Source organism: Hyperolius riggenbachi, chromosome 3, assembly GCF_040937935.1.
Source record: "Hyperolius riggenbachi isolate aHypRig1 chromosome 3, aHypRig1.pri, whole genome shotgun sequence".
NCBI lineage: Eukaryota > Metazoa > Chordata > Amphibia > Anura > Hyperoliidae > Hyperolius > Hyperolius riggenbachi.
The window spans coordinates 472,234,195-472,259,974 of NC_090648.1; the positions used below are offsets into that span (position 1 = coordinate 472,234,195).

Below are 25,780 nucleotides of genomic sequence, written 5' to 3' on the forward strand. Positions count from 1 at the left end.
TTCATATTAACATTTTAAATTAAGAAATCAATTTAAAGGATGGGAATAAACATTTTTTCAGATATATTTGCATAAATCTGCACAACAGTCCTGAAAGAGGGACAAATAAAGAGGAAAGAGGGAAATAGGGATTTGGTTCCCAAAAAGGGACTGTCACTCCGAAAAAGGGACAGTTGGGAGCTATAGGGTTGGACTATATGAGCCCCTCTGAGGGACAGTTAGTAACATAACTACAGTAAAATGTCAGTCATCCGGCACCGATGGGGATTGGCTGATGCTGGATAAGAGTGCTTTCTGGTTGCTTGAGACTCAAGTGTAAAAATAGGCAAAGCTAATACAGTACTGTACCCCACTCTATATACATACTATGAGCCAGGGGCGTAACAATAGACCCTGCAAGGGATGCAGCTGCAGAGGGGCCCAGAAGCACCAGGGGACCCCGTCCTGAGAAACTGACAACTAAGGGCATTGAGAAAAAAGCTTTCTGCTCTCTGCACAATTGTTCTAATAACTGCATCTGCTCAGCCACTGATAACAAATCAAACAAAGTTTTGTAGACAAAGATTTGTAGACAGACCCTATTCGTTGTGCAGGGCCCCATCTAAAGTTTTGCAGGGGGGCCCAGTGATTTCTAGTTACGCCCCTGCTATGAACTCTGTATTAAAGTGAACCAGAGACGAAGCATCCTCATGTATTTTACCATATATATCAGTGGGAACATTAGAGAAAACACCTACCCTGCTCTCTGTTTCATTCTTCACTGCTCAGCCTGCTTGTTATCAGCCCTGATAAAATCCCCGACTGAGAATTCAGTCTGGCTTTGCTCAGGAATCATTATAGCGAAGTCTGTCTTTTCTGATGTCTTTTCAAGCCCAAGCCTGCCCCCTTCTGGCTCTGCTATAATGACTCAGCTATAATGATTCCTGAGCAAAGCAACTTTAAGTGTTAAAATACAGTAACTGAAAGTATAATAACCTTGGGGGATCTATGGAACCCAGTTTTTAAAGTGAACCAGAGGTGAAAATAAACTGATGAGATAAGCAATTGTATTTATCCTCCTACTTCTAAAAATGACTTTTTTCTTTTTAGATATCCCATAGTTTTATTTTATATTTAAACATTTACAAAGTAGAATGAATGTTTTGTGGACTCTGCTCAGTGATAGCCTATTAAGTGTCCCTGAATGAAAATACATAAACTATTGACTTTTCTAAACCCTCTTGCTCTCGGAAGTTGTATTCTGCCAGGAAAACTTTTATGGCTGTAATTTGCTTATCGGTGAGGCTTACTATATTCCCGACAAGGTACCGACAAGACAGAAGCTGTCACTTCCATGCCTAGAAATTAACTCGATTTCGTGCTGGTCGGTTGAGACTGCTGGTTACATATATAAGTCTGGGAAGTTCTGTTGTAAATGTGAGCTATTACTATATCAATAGTTTTCGCATACCAACTTCAAATCACTGCAAGTCTAATTGGAAGTTGCCAGATTTTCATTAATTTAAAGAGTCCTCCAGGCGAACCTAAAGAAAAAAAACTAGATACTTACCTTAGAAGACAGACACCCATGGATCCTCCAGTGGCTTCTCACATCCTTCTGGCCTCTACCGTTGCCACACCTGGACCCCTGGAACATTTCTGACAAGAGCTTGATGGATATATTATATATCCATCAAGCTCTTGTCAGAAATGTTCCAGGGGTCCAGGTGCGGCAACGGTAGTTATGTGGCTGCATTCCTCTTCATGCATGAGTGCGGCCGTGCTGCACCACTCCTTCATGATCGACTCTGTGCTACAATGTAGCCGTGACCATTTCAAGCAGGCTCAATATGACCATGCATGAAGAGAAACGTGGTAGTGATAATAAAGGAGGTCCCAGGCAGTAGCGGTGGTTTCCAGGAGGACTTGGGAAGCGTCTGGAGGATCCAGAGGCTTTCCTCTTCGTAGGTTAGTATCTAATTTTTATGTTTGCCTCGGGTTCTCTTTAGGCAGACCCCGAACTGTAGATACCTAAATCTCATTAGGTGGTGGAAGGACATATGATAATGCTACATTTTTTGTTTTCAGACGTTAACACAACTTCTGTGTCTTCCCTTTCCCAGAAACACCTTCATGGGCCTCACAGTGGGCATCAGAGCTCCAACGTATATTCTATTCTTCTTGTTTATATGTCTGGTTAAGAAGAGAATGTTTGTAAAGTCTCCTGAAAATGGGGTGCAAAAAGAAGATGGCAGCACCACAAAAGATGCCCACCCGGAAGAGGCAACCAAAGAGGAATGTACAGCTTTGGGAGAAGAGAAGGAGACCTGCATGTAACAGGGCCCATAACTCCTGAAGACAATTCTCCCCAGGCTAACTCCCATCCCCAGACACAATACATCTTTCCCTACAACTATGGCAGGACTGTATAATGATACGAAACCAATATACCCCTCCTGGTTCTTGAAAATACTTCACCAGTTCCCATAAGACATCAGTAATCTAATGGTTGGAAGGGTAGAGGGGTATTTTGTTCTTTAGAAAGAGACTGAAATCATAGCAGGGGAAATTTATCATGATGGACACTCTGTGGGTTGGCCACATTGGCTAGAGGTTTACAAATAACTGAAGACGTTTCTTCATATGAGAAGGCAGATTATGAAACTATTCACGGTGCAATGTGCTGTCTGACCACTAAAGGAAGCCGTACGCTCAGTGGACAATGGGGGACATTAATAAGATCAGTACAGGTCAATATACCGTATTTTTCAGACTGTAAGACGCACTTTTTCTCCTCCAAAAGTGGAGAGAAAAAGTCCCTACGTATTATAGCCCGCATACAGGGAGTCCCCAACTTATGATCGCCTGTCGATACGAGCCGCCATGCCACCGCAATGTCAGGGACTCCCTGTATTGTCCCCGGCATCCTGCTCCTCTCCTGCTGATTAAAGTAATTATCAGCTGAAGCCGCGGGTATTACTCACCTGACCCGAGGGTACCCGCGGCAGCTGCTTTCCCCTTCCGTGTCCCTGGTGTCCCTCTGCGCTCTTCCGCTCACCCTGTTAAAATGTGCAGGCATTACTCACCTAGTGAGTGGGAAAAACAAGCGATGATCATTCAGGCTCCAAGATTTAGGTGAGTGATGCCTGCCGCTTAATTACTTTTAACATGAGGAACGGAAACACGCAGGGAGACACCGGAGGAGGATGCCAAAGACATGGAGGGGGACAGCAGCCGTTGCGGGCACCCTTGGGTCAGGTGAGTGACATCCGCGGCTACCGCTGCTAATTGCATTATACAGGGACACAAGGGGGAATGGAGGAAGACGGGAATAAGCCACAAAGGGGACAGGAGGAGGCCATAAGAGGGAACAGTGAAGGCCACAAAGGGGGACAGGAGGAGGTCATAAGGGGGACAGGATGAGGCCACAAAGGGGGCAGGGGACATCCACAAGGGGGGAAGGGAGTAGGCCACAAGGTAGGGCAGGAGGACACAAATGGAGACAGGAGTAGGCCACAAGGGGGGGGGGGCAGAAGGAGGACACAAGGCGGGACAGGAGGAGGACACAAGGGAGAGCAGGAGGTGGACACATGGGGCCCGGAAGAGGATACAAAAGGGGATGGGGGAGGACACAAGGGGGACAGGAGGTGGCCATGAAAGGGGGCAGGAGGAGGATACAAGGGGGACAGGAAGAGGCCACAAAGGGGAACTGGAGGAGGACACAAAGGGGGGCAGGAGGAGGAGTCTATGGCCAGCTCTAGATACAACCACTATGATCTTTTTTCAGACAAGTTTTCTCTGCAATGTGAACTGTCTGTGTGACATTTTTGTTGAAACCACACTGGCTGCGATTACCAAGGGGTACAACAATGCTAAAATAAATGAATAAATACAATGAGTCTCTTTTACTCTGTATCTGAGTAACAGTCCTGTACTATTAATAGTGCAGGCGCAGATCTAAAGTCACTGCCTGATTCCCTAAGTGGCGCTCTGACCTCTAAGATGTGGACAAGAGGTAATACTTGTTCAGATTGTCTCGACATTCATAAAGGCCTTCCCCATTATGAGAAAAAAAGTCATTATGTTTGTGGTCTCCGCAACCACCCAAATATTTTCATGGCCATTTGAAAAATAATACTCTGGATAAAGAACCCCGACTCAGAACCTCCTCTGCAGCAACAAAATAGGTCAAAGAGCACTCTCAAGATAAAATGTATTTAATATAAAATATTTTCCATTGTTAATACAAATTTCATTATACACAATATACAGTTACAGTGCCCCAAAAAAGAACAATAAAGCTATTTGAAAGCACCAACAAATTACTCATTGCCACCACCCAAACCTGCTAGGGGTAATACATTCCAAAAGGGGAGACATGGGTCTAACAGTGTAAAAGAATGCAATATAAACAATATAGACACATGCAAGGAGTACAGAGCTACACCACTCATATAATGGATTCCTATAGAGTCCAATAAGTTGGAGCAGCCCCTTCTTCTTTTATAAAAGCCTCTTTCACGGGTGGTGGCACTAACTCAACTGTTTTTATGAATAAAACTATATTATACAAATTAAAAAGTTCAATTAAAAACAAGTCCACATTTGCAGAGGAATCACGATATCCACAACTTCTTATCTTCCTATCACCTCCACCAGCACCCGGTGAACAGACACTCACCAGAGAATAACACCTCCACTCAGGTCTATCAGCGCTTTGGGACACTTCGGACCGTCCCCCACCGCACCAAACTGTTGTGTGTCACCACAGGGTACCAGATACTCCTTATCGTTCCTTCCAAATCAGATGCCAACTTCCATATGAGTATTACCTCAAAACAAACGCCTCACATAGTGTAAAACCAGCGACATTTATTAATATAAAAAATAAGATTGCACTCACAGATTCCTTTCTTTCAATAGTCAGCACAGAGTTTTGGGTACGGGCTTTCCCCCGTTTAGTTGGGCCCCGGCTGGCACTTGTAGTCCCTCTGCTGTAATCGGAATGGCGTGCACTACCACTATCATCACAGCCCAGGACGCCGGTCGGCTACCCACGTGGATCTGCTCTTATTTCCATATCCATAACCCCGCCTGAGCCACGTGGGTAGCCGAGCGACGTACTGGGCTGTGATGATAGTGGTAGTGCACGCCATTCCGATTACAGCAGAGGGATTACAAGTGCCCTCTTAGGCCGGAGATTCCAATCCATCTACACCAGGACCACAAGGCACAGGAACAGTTTCTTCCCCTGAGCCGTAAACTATCTGAACTCTTAGGTCTCTCTACTGGTAGCACCTAGCCTGACTGCACGGCTGCACACTACATGTATACGTGTTCAAATGTATCCAATTGCTGTAACTGTATCCTTTACATTGTCCTGCTGCTTACTATGTATTTGTATCGTATGTCTTGTTCTTTTTCACACTAGCCCTGTATTTGCCAAATCCAATTCCGGGCACGGCCCAGTAGTGCTTGGCGAAATAAAATATTCTGATTCCGCTATAATGATTCCTGAGCAAAGCCAGACTGAATGCTCAGTCTGGGATTTTATCAGGGCTGACAAGAAGCAAGCTGAACAGTTAAAAATGAAACAGAGAGCAGGGTAGGTGTTTTCTCTAATGTTCCCACTGATATATACAGTAAAATACATGAAGATGCTTCGTCTCTGGTTCACTTGAAGTCCGAATTGTTGTGTTGAGTAGTCACAGGTGCAAAATAACTGAAACTAGGTTTATTTAAAGGATTAACCAGCTCTCTACACAAGCAGTGTCTTTACTCTGTGTTCCTAGCCAGAGCATAACAGGAACCAACAACCCACCACAGTCTAGATCAGGCATGGGCAAACTTGGCCCTCCAGCTGTTAAGGAACTACAAGTCCCACAATGCATTGCAGGAGTCTGACAGCCACGGTCATGACTCATAAAGGCAAATGCATTGTGGGACTTGTAGTTCCATAACAGCTGGAGGGCCGAGTTTGCCCATGCCTGGTCTAGATGATCTTATGCAGCAATACAAGTAGAATAATGCCAGCTACAGACTAGATGTATGAACACCTCAATAATTAGAACTCGTATTAGAGACCTTCAGGTGCTTTTTTATTGCCCTTACTAGGGTATTAGGGAGACTTTATCTATGGGTGTATCATGAATTGAGAACGGCAGTGATCGCATGGGGGCCCAGAGCTGTGGTGGCCCCAACCACTAGCCTTCCCTTCCTCCGATACAGGGGACTATACTTCAGATCAGGTGTTTTTCTGGCTACACTTATGAAGAGAAGCTTGAACAGAGGCGCCAGAATAGAGTAAAAACGTTTAAAAAACATTTTAAAAAAAAGGCAGCAGTGGTGGGCTTACCTCTACAACAAGTAAAACACAGACTGTGTTGATTAAAGTTCAACAAAGATACTGTTTATTTAAGTACTACACAATGCAACATGGTTAACAGGTTCTATCCCGCTTCATCGGGCAATCGAAGGAGTAAAAACTAGTACAAGTCTGGGTCCAAGCCAAACTACTCTATGGCTACACTTGTTATGGGTGTGACGATCATGATGGCCATACTTGTTGTATGACCCTTGTGAGATGGGCCTCGAGGCTTAAAAGGGCACTAAGGGAAGGGGTGTGAACATTGTAGGGTCCCATCAAGGTTTTACTGAGGTGCCCCATGAATTGTAGTTACGCATCCAGGGGAGAACAATGCTCTTGGCTGCAGTGAACCACCAGGACAGATTGCTGATTGAGTGGTCGAGTGGTCGAGAGGGGTTGGTAGCTGCGGTACACATGCTGGATTCTCGGCAGAGGTGGTTGTTATCATCCACCTCGGCTGAGTTTTATCTGTCGTGTGTACGGAATTTCACAGCCAAGCTGGCAGAGTGAAAGTTCAGAAGAGGATTTTGTAATGCTAAGATAAAGTCCAGATCATGTGAGATATTGTGTATGGACGATCCAACTGTGGTCAGAGTTGAATGCCTATGGCAGTGAAAGGTCTGATTACTTCTGAGGAGGGTTGAAGTGACAAGTGTACTTTGCTACTTGCCTTCCAGGAGAAAAGAATGTTAATCCCGTGGTTGGCAGGCGCAGCGTTTGGACAGGAAACTTTCCCCCTTGTGTGATATAATCACCTTGTTGTAACGTTTCATGTCCTGATATGTATCTACACCCCTGGATGTGATTTCTGGCAACTTTTTTCGGGTTAATTATCACAAGTTGGGCAAAGTCTACTTCTGATCTCAATCAACAACCTCACATGTCCCGGCAGATAGGGAGCTTGTCCAACTGCTCCACACATCTCTCCAGCTCCATCACTTCGCTGCATTTCATGTCACAGACATTCGGGAGACCAAGGTAAGTGTGAGTTATACCTCTATTTTCAATTTCAATACGTTTTATTGACAAGTAATGCATTTAACAAACAAAGGAAAATGTCAATTGTTAGATGAGAAGGGTAAAATCTACACAAATGTATGTTACTACTGATGAGCACAGAATTTGAATAATCATAATTTTGTATCATAATTCACAATTATGATATGAAATCATGATGCGAAATTTCAGGTGAAATTGTAATTAAAGGAATACTATCAGTAACCAAGTGTTATAAAATGACAATGTACAAATAATGTCTAAGTAGCTGTGCAAACATTTTCCTATTTTTCATGTTAAATATCAGAGGCAAAAGCTTTCATTCATTGTTTATGTGATTTAGCTCTATTGGGACAAATCATTTGCAAAGGGGTGTCTGCTTCACTGCCCAGCCAGTGCTGTTGTTTGCATATCAGACTACAGAGTATTTTTCCCTGAAAGCCAAAAAAATATATAAGAAACTGTTGAGTCACTGACAATTACACGTTTAAAACAAGTTACATTTCCCCTGCTCTCTTGCAGACAGTTTAGAAACGTGCAGCTTCTTCCAGGGGCGAAACTAGAAATCGCCGGGCCCCCCTGCAGAAATTCTGAGCGGGCCCCCCCTCCCCTCTAGGGGCCACTCAGGACCGGTTTTGGGGGGCTGGAGGGGTCGCAGCATGAGGGGAGAGCTTGGTGGCACGTCGGTGGGGAGGGGGGACGGTCCCCCCCTCCCTCACCTCAGGCTCTCCCCTCTGCGCTCCCCTCCAGCATTGAATAAAGTGTATGCAGGCGGCGGGGCAGTGGCAGATACATACCTTCCGTGCGCTCCACGGATGTTCCTCTCTCTAGCTTCTGATGCAAGTTCCTGTATAAACAGGAAGTCGCGTCAGACATTAGAGGGAGAAATGTCCGCGCTGGAGCGCACGGAAGGTATGTATCTGCCGCTGCCCCGCCGCCTGCATACACTTTATTCAATGCTGGAGGGGAGCGCAGAGGGGAGAGCCCGAGGTGAGGAAGGGGGGGACCGCCCCCCCTCCCCACCGACGTGCCACCAAGCTTGCATCCCCTATTGTTATGCCCTTGGCTTCTTCTGAGAGCTCTCTGACACACAGTTACACACAGAGATAACAGTGAGGGAAATCCCCGCTCACTTCATTAGCTCTCCTGTCAGAAATGAGCAGACAGTGCCGTCAGTTCAGAGTGAAAGGAATTTGTTACAGTAAACAAAAGAGATAAGCAAATGAAATGTATACAATATACATCATTATTTACCAGCACTTCAGGAACTCTCTCTACTCAGGTAAAAAAAACACATGTTAATCGATAGTATCCCTTAAATTTAATTTGCAAACAATCAGTTTTTCACAATTTTGTGCCCCATACATGCTATCGTCACCACATTTGCTGTGTATGTTAAAGAGAAGGTTCAGGGACTATTAAAAAAAAATAAAAATCCGCATCCACTTACCTGGGGCTTCCTCCAGCCTGTGGCAGGCAGGAGGTGCCCTCGGCGCCGCTCCGCAGGCTCCCGGTGGTCTCCGGTGGCGCTCCGGACCTGGCCAGGCCGGCGGCCAAGTCGGGCTTCTTCTGCGTTCCAAAATGCGCCTCACGGCGGCGCGCTGACGTCATCGGACACGCAGTAAAGCCCGGAGGACGTCCGATGACGTCAGCACGCCGCCGTGAGGCGCAGTTTAGAACGCAGAAGAAGCCCGACCTGGCCGCCGGCCTGGCCAGCTCAGGCGCGCCACCGGAGACCACCGGGAGCCTGCAGAGCGGCGCCGAGGGCACCTCCTGCCTGCCACAGGCTGGAGGAAGCCCCAGGTAAGTGGATGCGGATTTTTATTTTTTTTTAATAGTCCCTGAACCTTCCCTTTAAGAAGGTTGGGAACAAGGCATAAAAATAATTGTTTAAAAATACAGTGCAGTTTTTGAGAAAATCAATTTTAAAAATGTTTTTTTAAGCTTTAATATTTCTGAGTTTAAAGGGACCATGAGCAGGTGATAAAAACAGAATTTACACTTACCTGGGCCTCTGCTAGCCCACCGTAGGCCGCGAGGTCCCTCGGCGTCCTCCCGGCTCCTTCCCTGCTCCCAGCTCCGGTTACAGGACGACTTCGGCCTGAAGTCATCAGGTCCGCTTCCCGCTTCCGTGGATTGCCGGCGTGAGAGTCCTGCGCATGCGCGGTTCTCTAAGATTGAACCACGCATGAACCTCGTGATGACGCATAGCCGACCGGCATAATGGCGCAATCCACAGAAGCAGACCTGACGATTTCAGGCCGAAGTTGTCTTGTCCTGTAACCTGAGCTGGGACCAGGGAAGGAGCCAAGAGGACGCCGGGGGACCTCGCCGCCTACAGTGGACTAGAGGAAGCCCCAGGTAAGTGTAAATTCTGTTTTTATCAAACTTCAAAAACATTTCTTTCTTGTTCCCACTCTTCTCCTACGGTATTGCAGTAACACATGTTTTGCTATAGACATGTTTATACCCTTTGTGTGTACTGGAACAAAACAAAAAAAGGGAGGAAAAAAGCAACTTGGACATAATGTCACACAAAACTCAAAAAATGGTCTGGACAAAATTATTGGCTCCTTTAACTTTCAAAAAAATAACTGAAATCAGTTGCTTCCTATAACCATCAAAGGGCATCTTACACCTCTCACCCGGAATTTCGGACCACTCTCCCCTTGCAAATTAAGATCTCTCCACAGATGTTAAATGGGATTTAGATCTGGACTCATTGCTGGCTACTTCAGAACTCTCCAGCACTTTGTTGCCATCCATTTCTGGGTTCTTTTTGCGATATCTTTGGGGTCATTGTCCTGCTGGAAGACCCAATATCTTGGACGCAAACCCAGATTTCTGACACCAGACTCTACAGTGCGACCCAAACTCCTTTGGTAATCTTCAAATTTCATGATGCCTTGCACACACTCAAGGCACCACCCCAAAAAATAATTGAGCCTCTACCATATTTCACTGTAGGCACTGTGTTCTTTTCTTTATAGGCCTCAATCAATTTTCGGTAGACAGTAGAATGTTGTGCTTTACCAAAAAGCTCTATCTTGGTCTCATCTGTCCACAAGACATTTTCCCAGAAGGATTTTGGCTTGATCAAGTGTATTTCGGCTTGCTTTTTTATGTCTCTGTGTCAGCAGTGGGGTCCTCTTGGATCTCCTGCTATAGCGTTTTACTTAATTTAAATGTCAATGGAAAGTTCACACTGACACCGATGCTCCCTGAGCCTGCAGGCCAGCTTGAATTTCTCTGGAACTTGTTTGGGGCTGCTTATCCACCATCCAGACTATCCCGCGTTGCAACCTTTCATCAATTTTTCTCTTCTGTCCATGCCCAGGGAGATAAGCTACAGTGCCATGGATTCCAAACTTCTTGATAATGTTGGCAATTCTAGATTTCTGGAGATGGACTTGATATGGATGATATTTTTCCATAGTGTTGATTCTCAAGTTCTCAGACAGTTCTCTTCTTCTCTGTTGTCCATGCTTAGTGTGGCAAACACAGACACACAATGCAAAGACTAAGTGAGCTTCAGTGGCGTTCCTACCACAGGGCGCAGGGGGGCGTGGCGCACCGGGTGCCAGACAGCCAGGGGGGTGTCGCCACGACACCCCTTAGATCATGCAGGAGCCAGGCAGGAGGGGAAGAGCAGCGCTAGGAGGAGGGGTGACAGCAGGAATAGCGGCGGGGAGGGGGGACATATCCCCCCCTCTTTCACCTGGGTCCCCTCCTTCTGCCTCTCTTTCCTCCCTCAAAATGCAGACAGCAGGCCGGGGGCAGTGGTCAGCGAGCAGGCGGGCGCGGAGAATACTTACGTCACTTCCGCGTATCAGCCTGGAACGCTGCGTCGCCGTCACGTGCCTCTTCTGCGCCTCCAATACCAGCTACAATGGAGGCCACTATACTAGCTACACTGGGGGCAACTTTACTAGCTACCTTTAGGCCACTATACTAGCTACACTGGGGGCCACTATACCATCTAAACTATGGGCCACTATACTAGCTATACTGGGGCAACTATACTGGAGGGCAGCTGTACGGGGGCCACTATACTAGCTACATTGGGGGCAGCAACACTACCTACATTGGGGGCAGCAGCTATGCTGCCTATCCTGAGGGCAACTATACTAGCTATATTGGGGCAACTATACTACCTTCACTGGGGGCAGTGGCGGCACTGGGGGGTGCTTTGGGTGCTGAAGCACCCCCTAAAATTCTCCAAGCACCCCCCCCCCTGTGTCAGTTCACCGCAGCAGCAGAGCAGGGCTATAGTAAAATGTCCGAAGCCCTGCTCTGGAGACTTTGGGAATTTCAGTTGCTGGCTGCAGAGGATCGTGGGAGCTGCGCACCGGACGGAGGCCGGAACAGGAGCTCTGCTGCAGGTGAGTAAATGTTTTTTTTAAAATTTATATTAGCAGCCAGGTGTATCATTTATGTTCTGGACAGGTCTGCCGCACGATTGCATGTATTTTCTGGGCAAATCTGCCGACATGATTGCACGTATTTTCTGGGCAAATCTGCCGACATGATTGCATGTATTTTCTGGGCAAATCTGCCGACATGATTGCATGTATTTTCTGGGCAAATCTGCCGACATGATTGCATGTATTTTCTGGGCAAATCTGCCGACATGATTGCATGTATTTTCTGGGCAAATCTGCCGACATGATTGCATGTATTTTCTGGGCAAATCTGCCGACATGATTGCATGTATTTTCTGGGCAAATCTGCCGACATGATTGAACGTATTCTCTGGGCAAATCTGCACACATTACGTGTATTTTCTTGAGAAAACCTGGACAATTATGTGAATTTTCTGGGGAAAAGGTCACCAAAACTTGGGTCCACTCTCTTTGCGTTGCACTTTTAAAGGGAACCCGAGGTGAGAATAATATTGAGGTTGCCATATTTATCTCCTTTTAAGCAATACCAGTTGCCTGGCTGCCGTGCTGGTCCTCTGCCTCCTAATTCTTTCAACCATAGACCCTGAACAAGCATGCTTGTTTCTGGTGTGATTCAGTTCACTACTGCAGCCAAAAAGATCAGCAGGGCTGGCAGGCAACTAGTATTATTTAAAAGGAAATAAATATGGCAGCCTCCATATCACTCTCACCCCGGGTTCACGTTAAATTAAAGTTAGCTCCGCCCTCATCCGGTCATGGCCACGTCGCATGTTATAGCCCCACCCATTTTTTGCCCCTGTACTTTTTTTTTGGGGGGGGGGGGGGGGGTGTCTTATAATACCCAGCACTGGGTGTCAAATGCCCTAGGTACGCCACTGGTGAGCTTCTCTCCTTTAGGTAAGCTGTTCATACTGGATCCATGTACCTCTTTGTGTTGTCTGTTCTTCTCCTAGTTCCCCCTGATCTATGTAACCACGCCTTCAAAAATAAGACTTCATCTAAAGTCAAGTTTTCAAAAAGGAAGTGGCAGGCATTCACTCCAATCACCCTCCCATCCCCTCCTCTACCTCGTCCCATTTACTTCCAACCTCATCCCAGCCCCATTCACTCCACTCAAAATCAGGAAAGAGGAGAGAATGGGAGGGCGTGGTAACCCTGACTTTAGCTGAAAGGTACATTTTTCAAGGAGTATTTATGGGGACTGGTAAAAAAGGGAGGGGAGGGGGGTGCGAGGAGAATGGCTAATGAATAGAGGTATGTCCATCCAGAATGAAAAGAGAGTATCTTCAAGATAACTTTTACCCAATGGTGTAGCTTAGCTAGGGAGTTATGGGACCCAGTGGAATTTTTACACTAGGCCCCCCAGCACTCTATGTATGACAAATGATACGAAAACCTGCCAAGGACAACCACAGTGTCAGAGGTGCAAGAAAGGGATGGGGAACAGCTTGTTAAGGATTACTACTATTCAAAGCATCTATAGAAGTGATTATTGCCAGCACAGTACCAAGAAAGAGCCAATACTGCGGGTGAGGGAGGGTGCCTCTGCCCAAGGGCCTTGGTGCGGTCTCAACCTCTGCATCCACTTATTTCTACCCCACTGCTTTTACCTATGCAATAGGTCCAGGAAAATCCTTCCTCGTTATTACCAAGGGTCAGGACTTCCAAATCCAAAGTGTTGCCATCTTCCGTAAACAGTACGCCTTGGCAGGGAATCTTGGCAGAGTTGCTCAGGTGTAACAGAATTTGTAGAGAAACGTGACCAGTTTAGATAAAGTAATAAATGAGAAACACCGAGAGCCCAATATAGTGTAGTATGTATTGGAAAACGTGGAATAATAAATGTGAGATATACTCACAAACAAGGGTTACCTCTCAGGCAACCACTGTATATGCAGGTGAGGAGATTAGACCTGTCCTCACTCAGGATTAAGATATCGCTCTCTGTAGATAGGAAAAATAGGGGTAGGTCACCCCTCTACCAGGGGTGGACACAGTGTAATCGCTAGAGAACAAAGGCACCAGCAGGATAAAATGTAATAAAAGTTTTAAACTTAGCTGGGAGGCAGTGGTGGACTTACCTCCGGAAAGCAGACATGATAAACTGTCTGAATTAAATAAACAAATGTATTATTGGTACCCCAAAATATGCAACGCATTTCGCAGGCATAGCCCGCTTCATCATTGCAAAGGGAGAAACAGAGGTGTGTGCATCTAACCAGTTTCACCTGACTTATATACTGGCTGCCTCAAGTTGGTACAAGGAGGCCTACACGCGGCGCCCCTGTTGAGATGCAAGTATTTGCATGGGCCAACTTCTGCAGGAATGTCAGGGAGTTATCCTTAGATCCTGCAAAATCTGGTAGGCGATTGCAGTTTGCAACGCTTTGCCATTTTAATTAGACGAGAGTCAGTTAATATTCAAATTTGAATGAGTCAATAGACTTGAGGCAGCCAGTATATAAGTCAGGTGAAACGGGTTAGATGCACACACCTCTGTTTCTCCCTTTGCAATATAGCCCGCTTCATCAGGCAATAGGTTAGGGGACAAAACAGTAGCTCACCAGTAGCACGAATAGTGCCTCTGTGTGTAGTTTAGATAAAGTGACAATTGATTTGCTGTATGCATGTCTGGTTTAGTATCCCAGGAAACAGAAGGCAGGAAAACCAGCATATCAGAGCCTCACAAATCCATCACCTGATCAAACTGATGACATGATTCTCCGTATGTTTTGCTATATGAGAGTATCTCTGATCCTTGGTTTCCACGGTGACCCAAATAGTGGGTTGCACCTTTACCTTTATTTCATGTCTCAATTACAATTTAAAAAAAATATATTGTTGTTTAATCTTAAATAAACATGAATAATTGTCTACTATAAAATATTTAAGTTAAAAAACTTTTTCTGAGAATAATTATTATTCTTACAATTACAATTTCTATTGTATCGCATGCCTGGCGAGCTAGTTTCTTTATATACACACAAGGGCACCATACCTGCCAGTCTACCTTATGAACCACATGGCATAGCTGTGGGTGGGTACTAGGCACAGGCACCCTACGCAAGCATCGCGAGCAGCCACTGTCGTACTTAGGCAGGGGGCACATCTATTTTCGTGCATGTTTTCTGATTTAAAGTGAGAACTCATGTTAACCAATGGGCCACAGCCCTGGGCTGCCCATGAGGCGAGATGATGCAGGTTCCTCAGGCGGCAGAAGCGGAAGGAGGTGCTGAGCTGGAGGGGGAAGCAGGCAGGAAGGGGGCCAGCAGCAGGCGCATCGCCTTCACCTGAGTCCCTCTAGTCTGCACTCCCCCTCCAGCTATTAGCGCAGTGTCAGGCAGCGGGCGGGGAAACGGTGACTCACCTCCTTCCACCACTCGTCACTTCCTGCAATGCTGCCCACTGTACTGGCGGAAGTACAGTGGGCGGCATTGCAGAAAGTGACAAGCGGTGGAACGCAGCACTGGAACGTAAGGAGGTGAGTCATTGCTATCCTGCCAGCTGCTGAGGGGGGAGAGCAGACCAGGGGGACCTCCCCACTGCTGCTCCCCTTCCTGGCTGCTACCCCCATCAGGCTACCTATACTGGGGACAATTATACTACCTATCGGGGGGGGGGGGGGCAGCATCCTCACAAGTTTGCCTCATGTGGCAAAAAGTCTAGAACCGGCCCTGATGGGCAAGTTCCCACTTGAATGTATTTTTCGCGCACCGAGAAAAAACTGACATGCTGCAGCATAATTCTGCATACTGTGTGTGTGTTTTCTTTATCAATTATATTAGCTGCTGTAAAAAAAACGTGTTTGTTTTTCTGCATACAAGAACACATGATGTGCATTTTTGCCCCATCCTGAACATAGATTGTACAGTTTTTAGGATCACAACTTATGTACAAGGGAGCTAAGCAGGCGCGGCACTTCCATAGAGGCAACGTGAGCCTGTAGGGGCCCCCTTCCTCTCCAGTTATGGTGATCCATCCTATTCATTCCTGCAGGGAATTAGGAAGAGAAGAAGTCCAGAGCTTAGAGCACGGCGCTGCCTCCTGCGTCTTGCCTGGATTAGATAAACCTCTGCTAAGTGAGGGATGGACAAAGGGGACGCAGGACTTAGGGGAATCCCGGCATGATAAGGCAGGCTAGCCGGGACAGGCAGTGTTAAGTGTGGCAGGGGGCGGGGCAGTGCCCGGGAGCTTTGGTTTGCTGGGGGGGAGCGGTGATTGGCCAGGGGCGGGGAGCAGAGGCTCATGGGAGCAAGACGGGGGGCGGAGCAGGCACTCGGGCGGACAGCATGCAAGAGAAGAAAGTCCCACCCTCCCTCCCACTCGTTTAATTATGGGTCAAGATCTTAGTGTGGGGTGTAGAGGGTATAAAAAGAAAAAAAAAAAGGGGGGGAGGGAAGTTATTGTTATAATTGTCATTGCAGCTTGGTGGGGTGAGGCCTCCGGAGGTCAGTTTATTGTGTCTGTTTCGTGAGGGTTTTGCCGCGGGGCAAAACACCTAGTGTTCAAAGGAAAGCGCTGCTGTTGCAGAAGAGGTGGGGGGCATTCAGCTGTCCCTGAGCCGGGAACACGGCTGAGGGCCGGACAGGCTGCTTGCCCAAAATAATTTTCATGGTGGAAAAATGGTAGGCCTCCGGATGCCTCACCTCAATTTGGTTATATTATTGTTGTTCTTAATAAGAATTGTTAATTTGGTTGATTTAAATAAAGAAGGGCTGCTTTGGCCTATTTTATCTAACTAGCTAAGCAGTCCGGCTGTTTTAATTGTTTGTTTGTCTAAGGGGGGGAGGAGATGTTGGAAGTATGGTTCTGGAAGCATATAGGCCTTGCCCATTATCATGTGTACACTCTACCTTTGTAGGGTAAAAGAGAAGGGGGATGATGGGTAGAGATGCCCCAAACAGTAAGCCGGCAAGTTACTTTTGCCTCATTGTAGCTAGAATTGGCTCTGAAGTTAAGAGATGTGTCATGGGCAATGTTATCTAAATTGACAACCCTTGTCCGCGTACTAGCAGATATGTGCCACCACCATATGTCTCCTAAGTGGGGATAGAGTTTGGAGCTCTGCAAACTTGCTCTTGCTCTCTTTTGCTTCCCACCTCCTCTCTTGTCAAGATGCGGCGGCATTCGGAAATGGACCCAAACTGCGCGGCTGACCACTGGCCTGTTACTGCTGACATCACAGTGGCTGACAACGATATTGGGCGTTTGTACCCGGAATTGGTTTTGGCTCATACAAGTTCTGGAAGAATGGGGGGATAATGTCTGAAAGTCAAGAGCTGAGACTGCCATACTACGGCGCCTCCAGTCGCACTTGGCAATCATCTATCATCCCTAAAGAGCAGAGGGAGGCGAAGGTTCAGCAGTGATGACCCAGTTCTTCAAAGAAGCTTGCGGTGAAGGCTGACACTGCTGAGGATCCCGATTGCTGACATCTGGCAGTGCTGGCCAAGGTGTTCCAGTTCAAAAGATGCGTTAGTGTTAATTTCTGTGGTGCGTCCCGACTCCTAGGGAGCATTCAGCAGGGCTGGTCAAGATAATCTGGCTGTCACAGAAGCATCCAGCTGCGGTGGCATCATAGAGGGGCTGAACCAGAGGTGTCCCTGCTGCGGTGGAGCAGAAGCCGATGGATGGATGAAGCCTGCATCCAGCGAGGCCAAAGGTTTAACGATAAGCGCTGTGTCCTACCTCAGTGGAGCCCTGATCTTTTGGGTAGCAGCGCTGGACTCCACAAGGCCTGTACCTGCTGGGACAACAGACCCAGGCAGCGGCAAGGTGTAAGAAACTCTAGGTCCCGAACTCCCCATGACCTGCACCAATGTACCATGCTACAGCGGACCATACCTTCAGGGCGAAAACAAGGTCAATTGGTAAGAAAAAGGGAAGAAAAACAAGGAAAAGCCAGAATCCACCATGAGTCAGCCACTGCCATGGCAACACTTGTCTACGAGGCATGAGGCAGGGAGCAGTGAGCTATAGGCAGATGGGAGCTTCCTGTATCTGTTCATATATACAGGCACTGCATAGGGACACAGGCCATGTATAAATGTATCTACCAGTATTTAGAAAGTATTTAGAAAGCAAAGAGTTGGGGAAATACTATGATACACTAAGTACTCTTATTTCTAGCAACAAGTTCATAGAGTTTACAATTTGCACTTTCATCCCACTTTAAGGTCTCCGCCTGCACCTAGCTGATGCCAGAAGGACAGAACATTCAGTTATTTGGGTTGTGAGCTGTGCCTGCATACCACTGATCTTGTTATCTGTTCTCTTATTTACCTGTTGCTGATCTTTGTACCCTGCCTAGACCTTGTTCCTTCTCTGTCCATTCCTGTGCAGTGTTAAATGTATATATTATTGGATATTGAATATATTGTGTACCGTTTAGTTTAAGTGAACCCGAGGTGAGAGGTATTTGGAGGTTGCCATATTTATTTCCTTTTAAGCAATATCCTAATGATCCTCCGCCTCTAATACCTTTAGCCATAGACTCTGAACAAGCATGCAGCAGATCAGGTGATTCTGATATTATTGTCAGATCTGACACGATTAGCTGCATGCTTGTTTCTGATGTAATATAGCCACTACTGCAGCCAAATAGATCAGAAGGTCTGCAGGCAACTGGTATTGTTTAAAAGGAAATAAATATGGCAGCCTCCATATTCCTTTCACCTCGGGTTCACTTTAACCTCCTTGGCGGTAACTCTGAGTCAGGCTCGGGACGGAAATCTATAGCGTCAAGTGCAGCGCTGCGACAGGACTATCTAGCAGTATGATTTTTAGGGTCTAAAAGCTTGTGAAAAAATTGCACCACTTTTAAACAATAAAATTTGAAAGAAATCATACCACCAGGGAGGTTAAAGGAAATCTAAAGTGTACTTAGAAAAATTAGATGAACTTATCTGGGGCTTCTTGCAGCCCCCTTGAGTCCTCCTATGCCCACAACACTTGTCCAAGTCTCTCCGGCCAGCAGCAGAGACTAAATGCTAAGCTGGCTAGTCCCGTGCCTCCTCACCCCATTCTTGTGGCAGGGAGCATTCAGCACAAGCGCCATACTCGAAAATTGATACTGCGCATTCGCAGAGTGCTACTGGCCGTGGGAGCGTGATCAGGGTGCGCACGGCTTGGGGCTGCACATGCGCAGTAGCGGCGACCAGCATAGCGGGGGTCGCAGCTGCTGCCCGGAGGGACTTGGACCGACATCGTGAGCACAGGAGGACTCCAGGGGGCTGTAAGAAGCCCCAGGTAAGTTCAACTCATTTTTTATTTAGACTTACAGTAAGTATCCCTTTAAGTTAGCTTAGATAGACAGGGATATTTTATGAAAAGCACTGTGGAAATAATAATAATTATTATTATTGATTTGTAAAGCACCAACATATTCTGTGGCGCTGTACAAAGAAAGAAGCAATCATGAAGTTCAAAATAATACAGACAAAGGTGTACACCAATATACAAAATACAGAATTGGTACAAAATACAGAATTGGTAAATAAAGTGACAAAAGTAACATCATTAATAAAATGTATAACACATTCCAAGAAACAAAAGGGTGAAAGCCCTGGCCTTCCAAGCATACAATCTAATATTCTAATCTAACAAGCTAATAATAATAATAATAATAATAATATATAGCAGTATCCCACTGCTGTATCACATTCAGGCCTGGATTTACATCGCAGGAGCCTATAGGCACAGATGTCCTGGCGCCCTAGACCTCGCCCACCATGAACCTACAAACCCCCACTGTACCGCACCACAAGTGTGCTGGCTTTCCCAGCTATCACTTCTCCCTTACTTTCCTTAACCATCATAGGTAGCTACAGGTCCTCCTCCATTAGGTAGCCAGAGGCACCCTCAGTATTAAGTAGCTAGAGATGCCCCTGGCTGAAGGGAGATCTCATCAGTGGAATTCTGAGAGCTGGGTGAGTAACCTCCTCATTTACACTCTGCTCAGGACTCTGCATAGGGAAGGAGGGTGGAAGGCGCTGGGGGAGGGAAGGGAGCCGCCTTTCCATCATCAGGCGCCTGTAGGCATGTGCCTTATGGTAAATCCGGCCCTGATCACATTGATAAATACTCTTGTTGTTTACAAACACAACGTTTTCCTTTCAGGTGGTGGAAATACATCTCTGGAACAACACTAAGCAGCAAACATGACAGAGGCTTCCAGCAAAACAGCAAAGCGGAAATGTGTCCTGTCCAAACTGAAGGTATACTGCTGATAGCGGCAATCTACAGGCAGCATATTTTACACTGCAGAGGTACAGTAAGTCTGAGCAGCAAGGCTGGATCTCTTTACAGGCCACATAGGCCTCTGCCTAAGGCACCAGGAGTAGAGAGGACTGCACAGAGAATGGGGGCATTGTCAGACATTGGAAGGCTACTACACATGCAAAGGAGGGTTGCATATTAATGGGCATGTGTGTGTGTGTGCTTGGGGGGGAGGGGGCAAGAGGGTCATGATGAGCAGACCTGCAATGAGAGGAGGACAGTAAAATCACCCTGTAGCAGGGGTGTTTTTAGGCATAGGCATTAGAGGCCACTTGCCTGGAGTGCCATTAGTCCTGGGGGGTGCCATGCCACTGATTAAGCCTGCCCCCTGAACTAAGCCCCACCCCCAAACTAAACCATGCCTCTCAAACACGGTTTATTATTTTAAGAATCGTGCATACGCAGAACGCTCACATTAGTAATATTCTACTTCTGGATTGCGATACTAAAATATCGGTACGTTTCACCGATATTTTACTATAACTAAACCTAACCCTACTCTCACACAGAACCCTCCCTCTACCGATTCCTAACCCTAAGACTGCCCCAGGTGGTCCCTAAGCCTAAGACCCCCCCCCCCCCCCCAGGTGGTGCCTAAATCTAAGACCCCCCCCCCCCAGGTGGTGTCTAAATCTAAGACCCCCCTGATGGTGCCTAATCCTAAGAACTCCCCTCACCCAGTGGCACCTAACTCCCTCCCCCCGGCAACTAACTCTACTCCCTCCTAAACCGTAAATGCCCCTCCCACCCACCCCCACCCCCCTGTTCCAATGCAGCATTGCACGTGCTATGCAATGCCAAAATTTGCATTTCCGCAAACCCCCGGCGCCTCCGAATGTGGTAATTTTGTCTGTTTGCCGCTAATCAGACGCCTCCCGGTGCCCAAATTCATTATGTTAGGCATTTTATAAAAGCTAAAATTTGCGGCAGAAACTGTAAACTTCGGCTCCCGCAGGCTCCTGATAGCCGCTGCCGCCATGCTCCCAAGTTTCCGTTTTTTACAGTAGGTGCCTATGGTGGCGTGGTTGTTTCCATAAGGGCTCCTGCACCCTTTTTACCTGATCCCCATTCAGAAAGCTGCACGAGTCATCATACCTCATGTGCTGTATACAGCCTAGATATGCATCAAAGTCTATGTCACATGCTGTAAATATTAACCATATAACTGTATCTGTCACAGCTACAGACTCCCCATGTGTTGCACAGTCAGCACATTGCTGTGTCTGTAGTTACATAACAACCTTTATGATTTGTAACAATTCTTAGCGGATGCCAAAACTCAGCATGACCGTTGAGCCTGAGTCCCTCTCATATTATAGAGTCATAATCTCCGTAGACAGCTCTTAGTTACGAGGAAATATAGTAAATGAATAAAGAAATCTACAAAATGTGACTTGATGAAACCGGCCTGCAGGCAGGGGGATAACAATAGCCCCTGCGACTGCTGGGGGCCCCCGGAGCTATGAGGGTCCACTCCTCCAACCCCCCCTTACCCACATGTAGAGTAGCACAGGTAGTGGAGTAATGTTTAGCTGCTCCAGCACTGTGGGTCTCCTCCATGCATCACAGCCACCCAATTACTGCTGCCATTCGCTGGCTCCTGATCACATGATTGGGAACCGGCGAATGGCAACCGAGAGTGTGCGGCTGTGATGCATGGAAGAGGCCCACAGCACTGGAGCAGGTAAATATTACTCTGGTCCCTGCGTTATTCTGCATGTGCATTGGGCACGGATGGTGTGTGTGTGTGGGGGATCGGTTACAGCGGGGAGAAGTTTTGATTCCAGGTGGCCCTACAACTATTCACAGGGGAGCCTTATGTGCTGTTGTTATGCCTCTGCTGCGGGTAGTTCAACCATCAGCAGTTTCATATATAAATGATCGTTCCTATCGAGCTGCACTATAAAGCCCTGTACACACGCTAGATTAAATTCAGCCGATGACGACTGCCTCTGCTGATAATCCGGCATGTGTACAGCAGCCCCCAACTAGCGAGCGCCGCTTGGCCAGCGATCTACCAGGCGGATCAACTCGGCAGATCAACGGCTGATACCTTCGTTGGAGCTCCGCCCACCGCATGATGTCAAATTGGCGCCGCTCTGTCAGCCCTCTGCCTCCCCGCAAAACAAGAGAATGTCAGTACAGCCTCGGCCCAGGGATATCACCTGAGGGATCGGGTCCTGATTCCCTTTGGGCGAAACCAATCAAGAGCGTGTACGGGCCTTAAGGGCGTGTTTCCACTAGCTACAAATTTGTGGTTTTTTTTCAGGGCACAAATTCAGTGTTCCTATTTTTCGGACGTTGCGTGTTGTACCGCACATACGTTTTTGCATTCCTTTTTTTTCTGTCACCGCAGTGTCAGCATTTACCACGACTGACTGTGCCATGTGGTACAGGTGCTCGTGGTAAAGGGGGACAATCAGGGCCGGATTTGTACTTTTTACCGCCCAAGGCCAACTATACCATCTGTATGGTTGTTTACTCTATGTGACCCAATGGGAATTCGCCTTACTTTCCATCATTGGTGTCACAGACAATAGCTATTTTAGTAATACGTGTATAGATTAGAAGTTATGTTTTTAAATTTTATGTTATGCTTGGCATCTCATTAATGATGGACCCATTGCGTCACCATGAGAGTTAGACTGATGTATATCTGCAGGATAGAGCTTACAGGTCTTGCAGGGATGGCACAAGTACAGGACAGAGAATTCAAAGGTTAAAGCTGTTCTTGTAGATAGGGATGACTGCATAGAACAGCTTTCCTGCCCCTCACCGAGCCGCCCCTAAACTTCTGGTGCCCTAGGCCATGGCCTATGTGGCCTTGCCAGAAATCCGGCCCTGGGGACAATTCAGTGATGGCAGAGGAGGCCAGGAATCACATTGGTGGACAGGTGAGATTTTAAAACACTGCACACGGGCACATTTTACACTTGAGGGGACACCGGTCGGGAGTCTATCAGGTATGTTGGTCATCACAATATTGAATGCAGTTACCACCGGATCGAGCACTTGTGACTGAGCTTTTACAGTATGTCTGATCGATCCTGTTGACCAATATCCTCATGAAAATGATAAAAACATTGATCGGCGGGACATGTTGCGACACCTATTTTCATTTGATTCAATAAAATTATCAAATCGGTAGGTCGATCAACTAACCAAATCACCAAGGCCAGATTTCTGGAAGGGCTACCAAGGCCCGGACCTTGGGCGGCAGCTGGCCAAGGGGTGGCTGGACATGGAAGAGGGATAGCTGCATATGGAAGAAGAGGCTGCAAATGGAATACAAAGGTTGCAAATAAGGAGCAACACATGGAAATAGGGAGCTGCTGCCCCAGGGAACTGTATAGAACTGAAGGAGGCTGCTGTACATGAATGTTAGACATGGAAGAGGGGGCTGCACAAGGAATGGGGGGGGGGTGCTGCACATGGAAGGGAAGCTGCAAGAAAGTTGGCCTAGTGTCGGAAAAAGTATAAATCCAGCATTGACATCACCTGATGTATGGCCACCTTGAGTCTAGTCATCTTGGTGATTTTTATCATTGTATGACCTCTTGTGCTTCCAGGTTTTCCTCTTCGCCTTGTCTTTTGCCTACATCACCAAATCACTGTCGCTAGCCTATTCCCGCAGTATGATCACTCAGATTGAGAGACGCTTCAACATCCCCTCCAAGCTGGTTGGAGTCATTGATGGCAGCTTTGATATCGGTAATCTTTAAATTCTCATTTATTACTATTTTATTTATATAACTCCACCTCCTTTCCTAGTCCTGTGCAGAGTACAAGACCGACAACAGTGGGGACCATAGATACATAAATAGTTCAATTCTCAGTACAATCAGAACATCCAGCAAAACAACTACAAAAACACACAAAGCTCATGTGTGGTTAGAAACAACACCAATTCTTGTAAGTTTTAATTTGATTTGTAAAGTCCAGCAGAAACAGGGAAAAATAGAGGGAGGACCCTGCCGTTGTGAGCTTACAATCTAGTGATGGGGTGAAGACACCAGGTAAGGAGATGAAGGGGGAAGCAGATGAGACCATGAGCCTCAACGCGTCTATTTGAAAAGGGCTCCTGGAAAAAAGGGCTCCTGGTGTAGCCCATATATACCAAATTTGGCTCCAGAAAGGGCGCCTGGTGTAGCCCATATGCCAACTTTGGCTACAAAGGGCGCCTGGTGTAGCCCATATATGCCAACTTCAGCTACAAAGGGCGCCTGGAGTAGCCGAAAAAGCTAGTTTTAGTTTATTTAAAAGAATGCTGTTATAGGCAAAATTTATTGGGCTATAAAAGGGCTCAGAAAAGCTAAGAAAAGTGATTATTATGACCTTACTGCTCCATACTCTCACACAGCACCCTCCCCTGATGGTGCCTAACCCTAACCCTCCAGGTGGTGCCTAACCCTAAGACCCCCCAGGTGGTGCCTAACCCTAAGACTCCCTAGGTAGTGCCTAACACTAAGACCCCCCAGGTGGTGCCTAACCCTAAGACCCCCCCGAGGTGGTGCCTAACCCTAAGACTCCCCAGGTGGTGCCCCTAACCCTAAGACTCCCCTGGTGGTGCCTAACTCTAAGACCCCCCAGGTGGTGCCTAACCCTAAGACCCCCCAGGTGGTGCCTAACCCTAAGACCCCCCCCCCCCCACACTTGTGATGCCTAATCCTAACCTCCCCTGCACCCTCAAATCAGAAATCTCGGTTATAAAAGGGTGCCCTTTTGTAGCAGAATCAAAAACCTTGTAGCCTAAAACCTTGTAGCTGAATAAAAAATATGGGCTACAAATGGAGCGCCCTACTATAGCCTAAAACCTTGTAGCCGAATAAAAATATGGGCTACAAAGGGGTAACCTACTGTAGCCGAAAACCTTGTAGCCGAAAAAAAAAATTATGGGCTACAAAAGGGCGCCCGCTTGTAGCCTATATCAAAACTCGGGAGCCCTTTTCACCACCTTGTAGCCCATATTTGCAGAAATAACATTGATGTCTATGGAGGAGCCCTTTTCATTCAGGCAGCTCAGGAGCCCTTTTCAACAAATCCCGCCTCAACATCTAGCTTTATCAACTTATAATGTCTGAAAAGGTGCATTATAAGAGTGCATTTGAAAGCTTCCAGGTTTGGTGCCTGATGGGCAAGCTGTGGGAGAGAATTCTAAAGGAAAGATGGTACTCATGAAAGTCCTGGATGCGAGAGTGAGAGAAGGCAACCAAGCTGAATGACAAGAGTGTCGAAGGTTGTGGGAGGAGTGAAGGTTACAAAAGAGGTGGTATCTAGCAGGGGCGTAACAATAGACCCTGCAAGGGATGCAGCCGCAGGAGGGCCCAGAAACCACAGGGGGCCCCATGGGGGGAGAAGTTTCTTTTCCCTGTCCTGAGAGACTGATAACTAAGGGCATGGGGAGAAGAAACTTTCTGCTCTCTGCACAATTGTTCTAATGACTGCATCTGCTCAGCCACTGATAAGGAATCATACAAAGTTTTGCAGACAAAGATTTGTATAAGTCCCTATTTCGTGTGCAGCAGGCTCTTGAGTACAGCCTCTAGCCCCCAACCTCTCTACCCCTCCCCAAGTGCTGTGTACTGTAGCGATGCTGGAGGAGTCTGCAGAGCCAGTTCTGCTCCATCAGAGATGGACAGAGTGAGCGTAATAAGCTGAGGCTGGGAGCACACTCCTCTGTTAGTTTTTTTTGTATGCATTTTCTGCACACCATGGGCTTAATTCACTAAGACAAATAGCATGCCTTATGCAAGTTAAC

The 25,780-nt window shown here is 47.0% G+C and overlaps 2 protein-coding genes and 1 long non-coding RNA gene across 4 annotated transcripts in view; 2 read left to right on the top strand and 1 right to left on the bottom strand.

Moving 5' to 3' along the window:
• LOC137564305 (solute carrier organic anion transporter family member 1B3-like) overlaps positions 1–3,874 on the top strand; it is a 74,219-nt gene extending 70,345 nt beyond the window's left edge. The window contains exon 15 of the mRNA XM_068278033.1: positions 2,103–3,874. Coding sequence (XP_068134134.1) covers positions 2,103–2,316 — 214 coding nt within the window. The 3' untranslated portion in view covers positions 2,317–3,874. The remainder of the gene's footprint in view (positions 1–2,102) is intronic.
• Positions 1–25,780, bottom strand: part of LOC137564308 (uncharacterized) — a 205,368-nt gene that overhangs the window by 55,714 nt on the left and 123,874 nt on the right. The gene's annotated exons all lie outside the window — the stretch shown is intronic.
• The window catches only part of LOC137564306 (solute carrier organic anion transporter family member 1A2-like), a 59,653-nt gene continuing 40,914 nt past the window's right edge, over positions 7,042–25,780 (top strand). The window contains exons 1-3 of the mRNA XM_068278034.1: positions 7,042–7,324; positions 19,864–19,961; positions 23,592–23,733. Of these exons, the coding sequence (XP_068134135.1) occupies positions 19,905–19,961; positions 23,592–23,733 (199 nt within the window). The 5' untranslated portion in view covers positions 7,042–7,324; positions 19,864–19,904. The remainder of the gene's footprint in view (positions 7,325–19,863; positions 19,962–23,591; positions 23,734–25,780) is intronic.